Genomic DNA, 12,918 nt, shown 5'->3' on the forward strand with positions numbered 1-12,918 from the left:
TTGACGCGTTTATCAATATGTTGCAGCAGATAGACGATTGCCACGTTTAGATACCCTTTCCAAACGGAAAAAGGGTAAAAAAGTGATTAAATTTGTGTTAAAATTTGTAAACTTTTATAATTTAGATAAAGTTAACAAATAGCTGAGCATTAACTCTTCATTAGTTTACAGGGTACGTTCAAGTCGTGCATCTCTGCCAGCTGTTGTGTGTGTGTGTGTGTGTGTGTGGCGTAAACGTGTCTGCTTTGACATTTAATTTGCCATATGTTTCGCCACAGTTGTCAAGCAGATTATTAGCCAACGTCGCAACACTATTTTTAGCTGCGGAGATAAACGTTAATTGACGTAATATTTGATTGGTTTTCTTGGATTACTAAGGGAAGCGCATATCAGCAGAGGCAATTCAACTTAGATCTATAACGTATACATAACAGATAATCATGCCATTTCATGTGCTTAACTGAGCTGAGCTTCTTAACGTCAGATGCTTAGAGAAATGAAATTGAAGATCTACTTTAAAAGTTTTCGGCCGATTAATTATTAAGAACTTATTATTTGATCTTGTAAATTAAATTTTGCTATGTTCTATTATATTACATAAAAATATATAAGAAACATTTTATATTCATTTCTTTTTTCATTATATAAATCTCTTTATGTATCTCAGGCGGAAATTTCACTAAAAATAATATAGAAAATGTGTTAAAATAGATTAGAAAAATCTTTAAGTAAACATTTTGAAATATTCATTTCATATGTTTTGGAAAATTTCCCATAATTAGCCCATATATTGTATACAGCAAATCATAGCAGCAGTTCTTCACATACTGTTCAGTTTAGTGTATAGATAAAGGCCTCGATTTAAAGGATTAATGAAGTGCAACTTATATTCGTAATTCCTTTTTTAATTATCCAATCTGTAATTTCAATATAATTGTAGAGCCTTATAAACTTATTTGCATCAGCTATGACCTTCAGCTAAAGGCACAATTCGTGCATTCACTAACACCATTCATAACTAAAATTCGAACCAATTTCCCCATTGCTCTAATTACTAATCCACTTAGAAAACACCCCTCGACTAGAGCCCAAAGAGTGCATCTCGAAAATTAAAAAAGTTTGCAACAGAATTTAGTTTTGCCAACAATCGAAAGCTCTATCATTGATATAATATCTAATAAACTTAGCAGCTAACTGCATTAGAGGAAGAAAAAGTGAGAGATAAATTTGCGTTGCAACAGACTTAATAAAAACCCTTTCTGATCAAGCTAATTGAGAGTATATCACAATAAAAATACTAATATAATACCTATATGAATCTTTATTGACAGAATCAGTAAATATAAGTAACCTATTCGCATAATCGAAAACCAAGCAAGCCAAGTATTCGGAATCACTTGGGGTATACTATAATATTTTACTAATTTTCAATAGTTGTTAGAAAACGTATTCAAACGTTTCACAAAATACTATATTCTGTAGATTTATTTATATAGTCAGTGGAAAAAATGCCCAACTTTAATGGGGCCATTATTATGCATACGTTGCAGTTGATCAAAACTCCGGCAACGCTTCGTGAAATTGTGGTGACAATTTCTAAGAATATCGACTTGTCGCAGGACGACCTCATGAAGCCGGTAAAGCAGACCCTAGACATGGGCTATCGTATGGGTTTCTTGCAGAAACTAAATGGTAATATGAAAATAAATACGAAATGGAAAAACTCTATCCGAATAATAATCGTATCACAGGCAGGTACTTTCTGGTGCCAATGTCCTTTGAGACGCTCAGAACTGAAATGAAGTCGGCGGGCAATCAGGGGTCCAGGGGCAAGCCCGATCCTGTCGAAAAGGCCGACTTAAAGCCCAAAATCGAAAAGCGAGCAACTGGCAAACAGCATCCACAGGCGGTGAAGGCAATCGAGATATTCAATAAGAATCAGACACCCAACAATCAGTTTGCGTCGGGAATGCTGGGTCAGGAGTCAACGACCACATTGATACCAGCATCATCGATGCAGGTGAAACCAGGTGGATTGGTGCAACGTAACAAGCCGAAGCGCACACAGCAAAGCATTAAATAGATGCAGTTGCATCTACCAATCTGCCTTCTCCCAAAAGCAGTGAAAATTTACCGTTAGCCTGTTGTAATTCCTGTGTTGAGCAATTAAAATTAAAGCGATATGTCTATTCCAATTTCCCACTGTCAACTATTCTATCGTTGACAAACTGGAAGAATGTTTGCCCACTTGACAAATGTCTCAATTAGCGGCGCAAGGATGCTGTAGTCAGTGGGCGTGTGGAATGACATCGTCACGTCGCGTCAAGTCGCATCGTGTTGCGTCGCGCTTGCCTCCCTTTCAATTTGAAAGCCAAATGAAGCGTTGTCCCTGCCAAGTTCCATTTCGCTGTATGCATTGACCATATGGTCGCTCTGTCGGTCCAACTCGGTCGCCCACGTTCCGTTATCTGTCCCACGACCTGTGTCCTTTGCGATGACGTCGACAGTGAGCGGCTGCTATGCCGGCACAGCATACCAAGCACAACGGACAGCTTAACAAAGGTCTAACGGCATTTAAAGCCCACGCCGCAGCCAAATGCTTTGAAGAGAGCCGGCCGTGAGCGCACGAATGGTGAATGGTGGTGAGTAACGAGCGCGTGTTGAATTGCGAGACGAGAGTGCAACAAATGTTTGTCTCACTCAACTAGTAGGTAATATACATAGTAAGGACGCCAACTGAGGTGACTTTGCTTAACTTTGCTGCGTGGGCGCTATTCACTCTAAGCACTGCAAAAAGCGAAAAGTGAGATTATCCCTCGACATCGTTTCGGCACACTGGCACACATACTCATACATATACATACATATATGTATGTATGTACTATAAACGTAAAAACGAATGCTGCTGCTCCATACGCGTCCCAGTGGGAGGACGCGTGTCTGTGTGTGTGTCTGTGTACGTGTGTGTGTATGTGTGTATGAAATATTAAAAGCACGAACTTGATTGTCAGATATACTGGGTGCGCGGTACTTTTTAAAAAGGGTAACAAAACTTTTAAATTGGAGAATATTGCGGGTGTTGATAATGTGGGAGTTTAATGAGTTTTCTAAATTTTTAATGATTTAGCATCTTAGAAAAAAGTAAGAATTATAAAAACAAAAATTGATGTATCCAAGCATCTAGTAAAAAGTTCTAAAAATACAAATTTTTGACAGCTAATCTATAACTAAGTTTCAAACAATATTTTTAACGTCGTATTTCAAGTACATTCGAGTAAAACTTAAAACATTGGTGCGATTGCTTTGCACTCAACAATGAAATTAACCCACTTCATGCCTCTCCAAGCTTATATAGACATTAAAGTATGTTGAGCAAACAATCTGCTCAACTTTTTTATTATCATTAAAAAGACTTCAAATGGTAATGACGTCCTTCTCTTCAAGTTATTCAATAAAATTCATTGACGAGAAGTTGAAATAGAATAAGACTATTATAATAATTGCTATGAAATCAAAAATAAAAAATAATTAAAATAAATCAGAAAATAAATCCATATATATTAAGTAGTTTAAGCATCAAATATTATTGCTCATTAGTCAAGTTTCAGCTTCTATTATTTTACAGGAGCTCTTAGAGCGAGAGAGAGACAGAACGATGTCTGCCGAGCATATGCCATGGAAAACTTGTCACAAAAATTAGCGTTAATGCAGTAAAAATGTGGAAATTCAATTAGCTGTCATCAAAACCCAAACGGATGCACAGACAGCGCACAGTCCGCGAAAGTGCGTAAAAGCTTTAATTCCCCAGCAAACAAGTAATCCAAGAAACCAAAACTTTTGCACACACACACACACACGCCCCCAGACATGATTATGCACTTGTCTACGTACACGTGAACATATGCTTTTTTCAATTATGGGATTGTGTGTGTGCAAATGCCAAGACATAAAAACGTAAGACGTGCAACGGCAGCGCAATTTACGTTAACGTCGACAGTGCTGCGCCAAGTACACTGCAAAATAAAACTGATTTAGTTTTGCCAATGCGCTCATGGTGAGTAGGAAAGCGCTACTGCTCTATTCGCTGTGAAGCCCCGGCACTATTTGTTGTTGTTGTTTCTGCTGTTGCTGCGTCAACTGGTTGTGCTGCCTCGCTGAATGCACTTGCTGGCTAGCTTTTGTAGCTGTTGTTGTTGCTACGTTTTGTTTCTCTAGTTTGCTTTGTGTGCCACAAACTATTGCCAATTCACACAAATACATACATACATGCATAAACAAGTGCTGGCATGTATGCAGGCATGTCTAAGTATGTGTGTATGCACACATACAGATATGTATGTTTGTATTTGCACGCGTGTGCGTACGTGTAAAGCTAACATATTGTTGCCATTTACATTGAATACGCCGCATAAAAATCGTCATAAAATACAGCAGCTGCTGTTCAGCATGAAAGCAATGCAACATTTAATGGAAAAACTATTTAAAATGCAATTTGTAATAGTTTTGCCTTTGACTTACCAGTTGCTGCAACAACAAGAGACCAGAAAAATGTTTTCGTTATTTCGCACACAATAGCCCATGCTCACACACACGCGCGCACGAATAGAAACGTTTACATATATACACACACAAGCACAAATTTCAAAGCACATACGGCACAAACGCGAATGCGAAACATGAAGAAAACAAACCTTGCGAAGTAACGGCAACAATTTGTTATTGCTTTAGCATGGCACTGTTTATTCTCTTTCTCTCTATTTTTCTTGTTTCTACTTTAGTTGTTTTGGCAATTCCTTTACAAAATGCGTATTACATTTGCAATTCGAGTTGATTTGTACTAGTGATTGGCATTTGCTTGAACATTAACCAAAGCAAGTGAAAATATACACAAACAACAGGCGACACACACGAAGACCCAAACGCGGCAACCGTTTGATTTTGATTGACGCTGGGGCACCATGGAAAACTGCAAACGAGCCAAAGCACGCCTATACGAATAGCGAACGGCGCGAACGGGCCAGCGGCTAGCGACGAACGGCAAACGGCGAACAGAGAGCCGAAAAACATGAGCACACGAAGCTAAATCCGCGGCGATAGCAGTGCCTGTACACACAGCACTACTGCGTGGGAGCGGCAGCGCGCAAGAGCAGTGACGACAAGTTGCATGCAAATTCTTCTGTACGTGGGTGGCTAAACTTCGCCAACTGGGTGAGAGAGAGAGAGAGAGAAAGGGCTCAAACAAGCACGATGGCAGGCAGGCAACGGGAATATACATGCATACATACATACAAACGTATTTCGTTTCTTTCGTGACCGCAACCACTGCTGCCAATTCAGCTTTTTTCCCGTCAAATCTGGCTTTTTCCGAAGACAAATTGCGGGAAATATTTAAGAATTGCGGGAAGCGGGAATTCTGGCTTTTTTGAAAATTAATTAGGCTTTTTTCGATTTTTTTTAATACTTCGATTTTTTTTAATACTGAAAACATGTAGCATCGCGGTTGCCACTTGTAAGAAAAGAGCATGTAGAATCCGATATGTACAAAGGGTATGATTTTGAAAAGAAAATCAAGTCTTTAAATATCGATGCAGGCCTCGAACAAGAAATTCGTGCTCGCTGCTCTTCTTTTGTTATTGAACTTATCAAGCAGCTAAAGCAGAGGTAACCAATTTTTCTGATTCTTCTACCGACCGTTAAATAATTTTGATTTTATCTGCAGTCTCCCCGACAATTTTAAAATCTTAAAAAACATTGACGTTTTTTCCGTTGATAAAATTGTGTCAACTAAAAAAAAAGTAATTACAGAATTGTTGGAACACCTCCAAGTAGACAGAATAGCCGACATTGAGCGGCAGTACTATGATATTAATCTAGTTAAGTGGGAAAACGTTAATGACAGCTCCGAATTTTGGAATGAAGTCTCCAATTACAAGGATTCTGGCGGCAACCGCCGATTCCTTGACTTGGCAGCTGTTGCCCTGCAAATGTTTTCATTACCATGGTCCAACGCGGAGGTGGAACGCGTATTTAGCCAGCTTAACTTAGTAAAGTCCAAGTTAAGGAACTCAATGAGCCTAAGCACAATAAACAGTATTCTTAGCATAAGGTAATATTTTATTGAGAGTGAAAAGATGATACCGATATATATATTACTTTTTTATTTAATATAACACACAGATATGGTTTGCGAAGACTGGGCAAATGCTGCTATGAATACAAAGTTCCTTCAAATTATCTTCGCATGATAGGTACTAACAGGTCGTACGATTCTGAAACCGATGCTAGTCGCGAAGAATTAGATAGCATGCTAAAAATCTTGTAAATTAAAAAAAAAAAAAAAAAACAATCAAACCATAAAAACCGCTTCTTTTTAGGCTTTTTTGTAAAAATTTTCAGCTTTTTTTTCCGTTTCTTCCATCTAAAAACAGCTTTTTATTCTGGTAAAAAGTTGGCAGCACTGACCGCAACCTGTGTGAGGGCTGACGGCAAAAGCTTTTTCTTTTGTGCTCATCTTTGCTGCCGGCAGAGCCAACAGCTGTTTTTATCGTTCTCCTGGACTTTGACAACATTAAAGTTGTTATGTTTTGAATAGTATAACAATTAAATTGAGCAGGTAACATGAAGGCGTTTATTTACTTCCAATTTCTGTATACAAGCTTGGTTCGAAAACTATCTATGAATATGTGTATGTATGTATGTATGTTTGTAAATAAATTAAATACGAATTAAGCAAATGCAGCTGATTCGCGGCATGGTAACTCCCACTTAAGAAAATGTTGCGAATGTATATAATAGTCGAAAGCTTGCATTGAGCTGGTGTGTGTCTTTGATAATACCGTTATAAGCGGCGAGCTTTTTCGCTGAATAAATGCATTAGCTTTTCAGATGGAACAGAAACACCTGTTAGTCTTGCGCAACTTGAGCCACCAATCAAAGTCGTTCTTAATGTACTTAGCCTTCGAATCGTCTCGCTTCTTCTGAAACGCCTCCCGATCTTTCAACCATATACGCGCATACTCCATGCCAATGAGCATTGCCATCGTACCAGGCACACACTAGCAGAGTTATTGGGTTAGTAATGTGAGTTCGATAGATTTCCCATTAGAATATTTACCTCTCTCTCGAGGCTTGACACCATGACTTGATGCTGGGCACGTCGCCCGGCCTCAGTGGTCAAATTATCTTTGGGTCTGCAAATCAACGAACGCGACCATTCCTTACTCTTTGGTAATGCCATACTATCTATGTATATACATATAAGCTATACCTATATTTTTCAATACACAAATAATTTCGAATCTAACCGTTTTCTTAAAACTTTTACTTTTGTCTAAACATACTTATTGTAGAAAGTCTGCTATTAAACTGATCCAAATGGTAGTACAAATGGTGCTAGTACAGACAAGGGTATTTTGATATAATAATATGTTGTAGATGAATTTGACATTATACTCAGGGCTAAATAAATACATATGTATGTAAATCTTTCCATAAAGCCACATGCTAACATTTGCTTGGGAACATTGAGAACTGGACTGGAACTAGGACCAAATAGTTAATAGAGAAAATAATAATGAAGTCCTAAAATATTGCATAGTATATACACACATACATACATATGTACATACATATGTATGTATGTATGAATGTATGTTCTTAAATATGTAAAGCAGAATTACTTCTATATGTGTACATATGTATGTATGTGTTAATATATTGACATGTCTGTTTCAGCATCTGCCTAATTCTGGTCTTGTATCCAAGTTTAAAAAAAAAAATCCTCCTGAATATAAATAGCAAAGAAATGTTTCCAGGAACAATGCACGAAAAAAAAAGTAAGAACAACAGCGACAACTACTACTACATAGACTTTAAGACAAAGAAGTAAAACAAACTTTAAGCCAATACAGTACCTATGTATGTGTGTACAAAAAAACGAAAAAAGAAACTGAAAAGAAAAGAAAAACAATACAAATGAAGTCGAAGAGGAAGACGAAGTGTGGCAGTGCCGTAGGATGAGCAGCGCAAACTAAAGCAAAACTCCTCGTCGCACACCGCTAGGGAGCGAGCTTAGTAGCAGAAGTAGTAGCAGAAGAAGGGACAGCAGCAGAGGCAGCGGCAGAGGCAACACAAGTAAAACAAAACGAAAATGTGGGTGGGGATGGGTAACTGGCAACGGTACGGGCAAACGTAAATCAAACAAAAATAAAACAAAGCAAAACAAATAAAATAAACAAAACTACGCAGAAGTAGCAGGCGGACGTCAACGACAACGACAACGCCAACAACGGCAACAGCAACAATAACAACAACAACAACGACAACAACAGCAATAACGATGGCAAACAAGGAGCAAGCAAAACAACGGTAGAGTGAAAAGGGCACTGGGCATGAAAGAATGAAAGAAGCCAAAGCAAAACACCCACACAAACAGCCAAATGAAATTGTACAAAACAAGGCAATGCAACGATAATTATGATGACGATGACGACGACGACAACGATGATGATGATGATGATGATTAAGCAAACGAAGCAAATTCCGTTAGCTAAAACAAACATTTGCAAATGTTCTCAACAAACTTTTGGAGCACAACAAAACGAAATTGAAAATGCACCCAGCACTGGGCACTGCCTGGGCAACAATGGCGGCGGATGGAATTCAAGTTTGAGTTACAGGCCAAGCACACTAAAACAGTTCACAGTACATATGCAGAAGTATGTGTGTGTGCGTGTGTATTCGTATTCGTATTGGTATTGGTATTGGTATTTGTATTTCTATTTGTATTTGTGTGTCGCTTTTGCTCTGTGCGCTCTGCAAACAAATTCAATACCGATCTCGCTCTTGCTCTCTCTCTTATTCTATCTCTGTCTCTCTGCCAGGGGCTGCCATCATTTGTTATGTCCTTCTCACTCGTCGTGCGCTGCTCTCTAACGGTTGTCACGTCCGTTACCCTTCAGGACGGCTTCTAAGGCAACTAACTGTATGCGTAAATAAGCATTTTACAATAATACATACGACCTTGTTGTTGCTTTGGGCGTCTCGTGTACCCAATAGAGTACAGGTAAAATGGAGCATATTCCGGTAATTAACGAATAAGTAAAGGTATACTAATGTTATACGATTTGGAATTATGTATTTCGTAAATTATAGACTTTGTATTATATGTATTATAAAATATTATATATTTTAAAACAATTAATATTTAAGTATTGAAAATTTGTATTATGATATACGTATAATGTTAATATAATATAATATAATTTTTTAAAATTTACTTTTGCTGACCTTTAAGTTCATAATAAACAAAGAACTAGAATTAAGAAATTTTTCGAAAATTCTTCATAAAAATATCAAAGCTCAAGGGTCGCCTACTGCTAGCCCTCAACTGCAACTGTTACGGCTACGTAGTGCTCAAAACTCGACTAAGGTTAAAACTCACCGACTATTAGCCACCCACGCAAGGTGCACGTGAGTCTCTTCTTCTTCTTTTTGGGGGAATCGTTATGCAAAAAATGCTTAATTAATTAAATTTTCAGACTAGAGCTACGTTTGCAATTTGACTTTGACGTATTTATATGTCAATGTAATTGTTAACAGTTGTACTTTTCCAAAATTACAACCATAATGCAAGCAAAAAATCAAAGAAATATTCCATTCGGGTATGCCGAACTAAAAGTCACCCTATATGTAACTATGTAGATAAAATTCTTGAATATTTATAAAGACAGACATATAGTATTTTTATTTAGATGACATACCCCACAATACAGTACGGAGTACCTAAATGTATAATACCCATTTTTTACACCGCTATAAAGTACAGGGTATTTAAAAAAAATAAACAAGAAAGCAAATTTTTGCTGAATGAACAGAAAATATTATACAAGGGCTGGCAGAGCGAAGCCAACGAATGTGGAAATTGCAAGGGGGAGTTCACGTCATGTTCGTAATTGCTCTACAAAAAAGTAGAACAACAAGAACTGCAACAACAACAAGAGCAACACGCGTACTTTTCTCTTCGAAAACAATGTCAACATGGACAGACGTTCGACATTAAACAAATAATAACAAACAACAACAGAAATTATAATGCAACTTGTTTTGACCAAACAAAAATATTACAATTGAAAATGGCAGCAAAACTCAAATATTTCTTTATCGAGTGAAGTTTTAAGCTTTTTCATATTAAAAAAAAAAACACTGAGGTTTTCTTTTCAATAGTATATTATAATATCTAATCACTATTACTGTAACAATTGCTCTGACGAGTTAGGAGGCGCATTACCTTGTCAAAAGTGTTGCATACAATCAGGCGCAGGGACAAAGAAATTCAGCAAATAAGTCTTTGTTGATTTTTGCATGCTGTTTGCATTTGATTCTGCTGCTAACTTCAGTTTGGAGTGTTTACTCTTTGTATACAATAAGCAAACAAAGAGAAGCACAAATATGCTGATGTATTTCTAAACAGAATTCCAAATATTTGTATGATCAGCAATAAAAGCGTCCTTAACTTTTTCCTAATTAATTAAAATATTTGATTTGTTTTCTAGCTGTCGCTATTTTTATTTCTGAATCCATTTTCATTTCAGATTTCTTAAAATTATTCTACTTTATATATAATATAATTTAATATAATATAATATGATATAATATAATATAACAAATTGATTGATATTTTAAGATTAGTTGCTTAGGTGTGACTTACGTCTAGTATGTAAACTAACAAGGAATTGTCGGGAATCGGAAAAAGATTGTTCTTATAGCTTTTATATATTTACAATGATAATATAGACCATAAACTCCTAAAGGGCGAGAATATACTTTCTCAAACTATAGAATAATTCCTAGCATATTGTACATGTAAATTGAACTAAACATTACAAAGATTATCATTTATCTATATTAGAATTTGTGATTCAACACGAATGAAGAATTAAATTATTGTAAATAGGATTATTTAGCTAAATGGATTTGAATAATAATGTGAAGTTTTAAAACTTGTTTATTTTTTTTAGCATGCTTATTTATTTATTTATTTTTTAATTTAAGAAAAGTAAACAACATTTGAGATAAAATTCATAAAATATGTATTATATAGCTGATAAATTGTAGGTACATGCACACATACATACATATCTATGTACATAATATGTAATTTAGCTGGCTTCATCAATCGGCACTCAATTTGAGAATACTTTTGTTTTATCTTAGATGTTCGCATCACTCTAAAGAATGTGTATATGTACATATGTATGTTTTTATGTGTATGTGCATTTAGTCCACATTAAAATGCTGCTAACAAGTTTTTGTTTTTGAATACGCCTGCGCGAAATACTTAAATTCAAAATATGCAATTCGCGCACGGCTTTATTCATGTGGATGTGGAGGTGTATGTATGTATTTATGTGCATATACATGTTCATTTGTACATACATACATATGCAGAAATAAATACGCATATGGTGAGATATTCATATTTACATACATTTGTATATAAATGTGTGCGCACACAATTTATGCAGAATTAAGTACTTTGTATATGTACATACATACATACGTATATGTATATGTGTATATAAAATCTTATAAATGCAATTAAGTAATTAAGTATATTATACATACTTATATGTATTTATACAGTAATATGCATGCATACATACATAAATACATATATATATGTACATACATACATACGCACAACATTGTATTTATCTGTCTCACCTTCCCTTTCGCTAAGCCGTGCGACAACAGGCAGCAAATAATTAAGTTCATTGCTTCTATTTGCGTATTGGCTGCCTTGCATATTTCGCCTCATTGTTGTTGTTGCTGCTGTCGTTTTTGCATATTTTTGTAGCTCAGCAACAAAAGCGACCATCGGCAAAAAAAAAAAAAAAGTAAACAACAATAACAACGAAACAGCACATGGGGCTCATCTTCATTAGCCCTGCTTTCGTCTGTCTGTCTGCGCTGCTCGCCTTGCCTTTTGTCTCGCTCTGGCACTGTTGTTGTCTCCTACCAACCAACCAACCAACCTTTCCTACCCGCCTTTATCCCTCCCTCCCTCTTCCATGGCTTAACTTTCTTGCATTCGCCTCTGTCAGGGGCTGGCGTTGGCGCAAAACAAAAAAAGAAACAACAAAAAAACGTTGTTTACTTGGAATGCCTGCGTTGCCTTTGTTTTTGTCGTCGCTGCCACTGATGTTTACACAATTCCACAACCGAAGTCCAACAATAAAAAAAACAACAACAACAAGCAGCGCGAAAAGCTCAAAAGAAGCAGCGACGCCAACGTCGGCATAATGACCTTCAGCAACGCTGACGTCGCCGTCATCAGCATCGTCGCCGCTGCCGCTGCCGCTGTCGCTGGCGTCTGCGCTGGATTGGGCTGACTTGGTTATTGCTCGGGTCAGGTCTCTTTGCCGCCCCCACACGACTTAATTTCTCCTCGTCTTCTGCTCTGCGCCCACACGCACAAACGAAGTAAACAAGCAGCGACTGCGCTGCGCTGCGCCGCTCTGCTCTGCTCTTCTCTTCTCTGCTGACGTCGCGCATGCTGTCGTTGCTTCCTAGTTGCAATCGCTTCTACCGGCACTCACACATACACACATGCACATTGTAAGCAGGCATGTGTTCGTGTCTGTATGTACAGTTTACATTGCAGCACGACGAGCGCTCGCGCTCGGGCTCAAGCTCTCTCTCTCTCTCTCTCTCTCTCTCCCTCTTTCTCGCTGTTGCTCGGTTGCTCTCTTTGTTTGCGCTGCTGTGCAAACAAGTGTTTGTTTGCCGCGTTATAAACGGCAGAGCCAGCCTCGTCCTTAACAAACATATGTAATTCGACCCACACACACACACACACACATCCCCCACCGCACCGCCCTGCCTGCCCACGCTTAAATTACAACTAGGCCAACAAGC

At 37.5% G+C, this 12,918-nt stretch overlaps 2 protein-coding genes and 1 long non-coding RNA gene across 3 annotated transcripts; 2 read left to right on the plus strand and 1 right to left on the minus strand.

The window, feature by feature from the left end:
- Positions 1 to 1,386: 1,386 nt before the first annotated feature.
- Positions 1,387 to 2,195, plus strand: LOC115563232 (uncharacterized). The gene is made up of 2 exons (XM_030385910.2): positions 1,387 to 1,692; positions 1,752 to 2,195. Exons 1-2 carry the CDS (start codon positions 1,509 to 1,511, stop codon positions 2,081 to 2,083), a joined length of 516 nt encoding a protein of 171 aa, XP_030241770.1. The 5' UTR covers positions 1,387 to 1,508; the 3' UTR covers positions 2,084 to 2,195.
- A 3,327-nt stretch (positions 2,196 to 5,522) lies between these two features.
- Positions 5,523 to 6,364, plus strand: LOC149091838 (uncharacterized). Its single transcript, XR_016196540.1, has 2 exons — positions 5,523 to 5,661; positions 5,720 to 6,364. It is a non-coding gene; the product is annotated as an uncharacterized LOC149091838 (long non-coding RNA).
- A 241-nt stretch (positions 6,365 to 6,605) lies between these two features.
- On the minus strand, positions 6,606 to 7,395 carry LOC115563233 (uncharacterized). The gene is made up of 2 exons (XM_030385912.2): positions 7,115 to 7,395; positions 6,606 to 7,055 (listed from the first exon to the last, which is right to left on the minus strand). Exons 1-2 carry the CDS (start codon positions 7,235 to 7,237, stop codon positions 6,882 to 6,884), a joined length of 297 nt encoding a protein of 98 aa, XP_030241772.1. The 5' UTR covers positions 7,238 to 7,395; the 3' UTR covers positions 6,606 to 6,881.
- Between the last annotated feature and the right edge of the window lie 5,523 nt (positions 7,396 to 12,918).

This window comes from Drosophila navojoa, chromosome 3 (genome assembly GCF_054131105.1).
Source record: "Drosophila navojoa isolate 15081-1374.11 chromosome 3, UAZ_NAV_1.0, whole genome shotgun sequence".
In the NCBI taxonomy this organism is placed as follows: domain Eukaryota; kingdom Metazoa; phylum Arthropoda; class Insecta; order Diptera; family Drosophilidae; genus Drosophila; species Drosophila navojoa.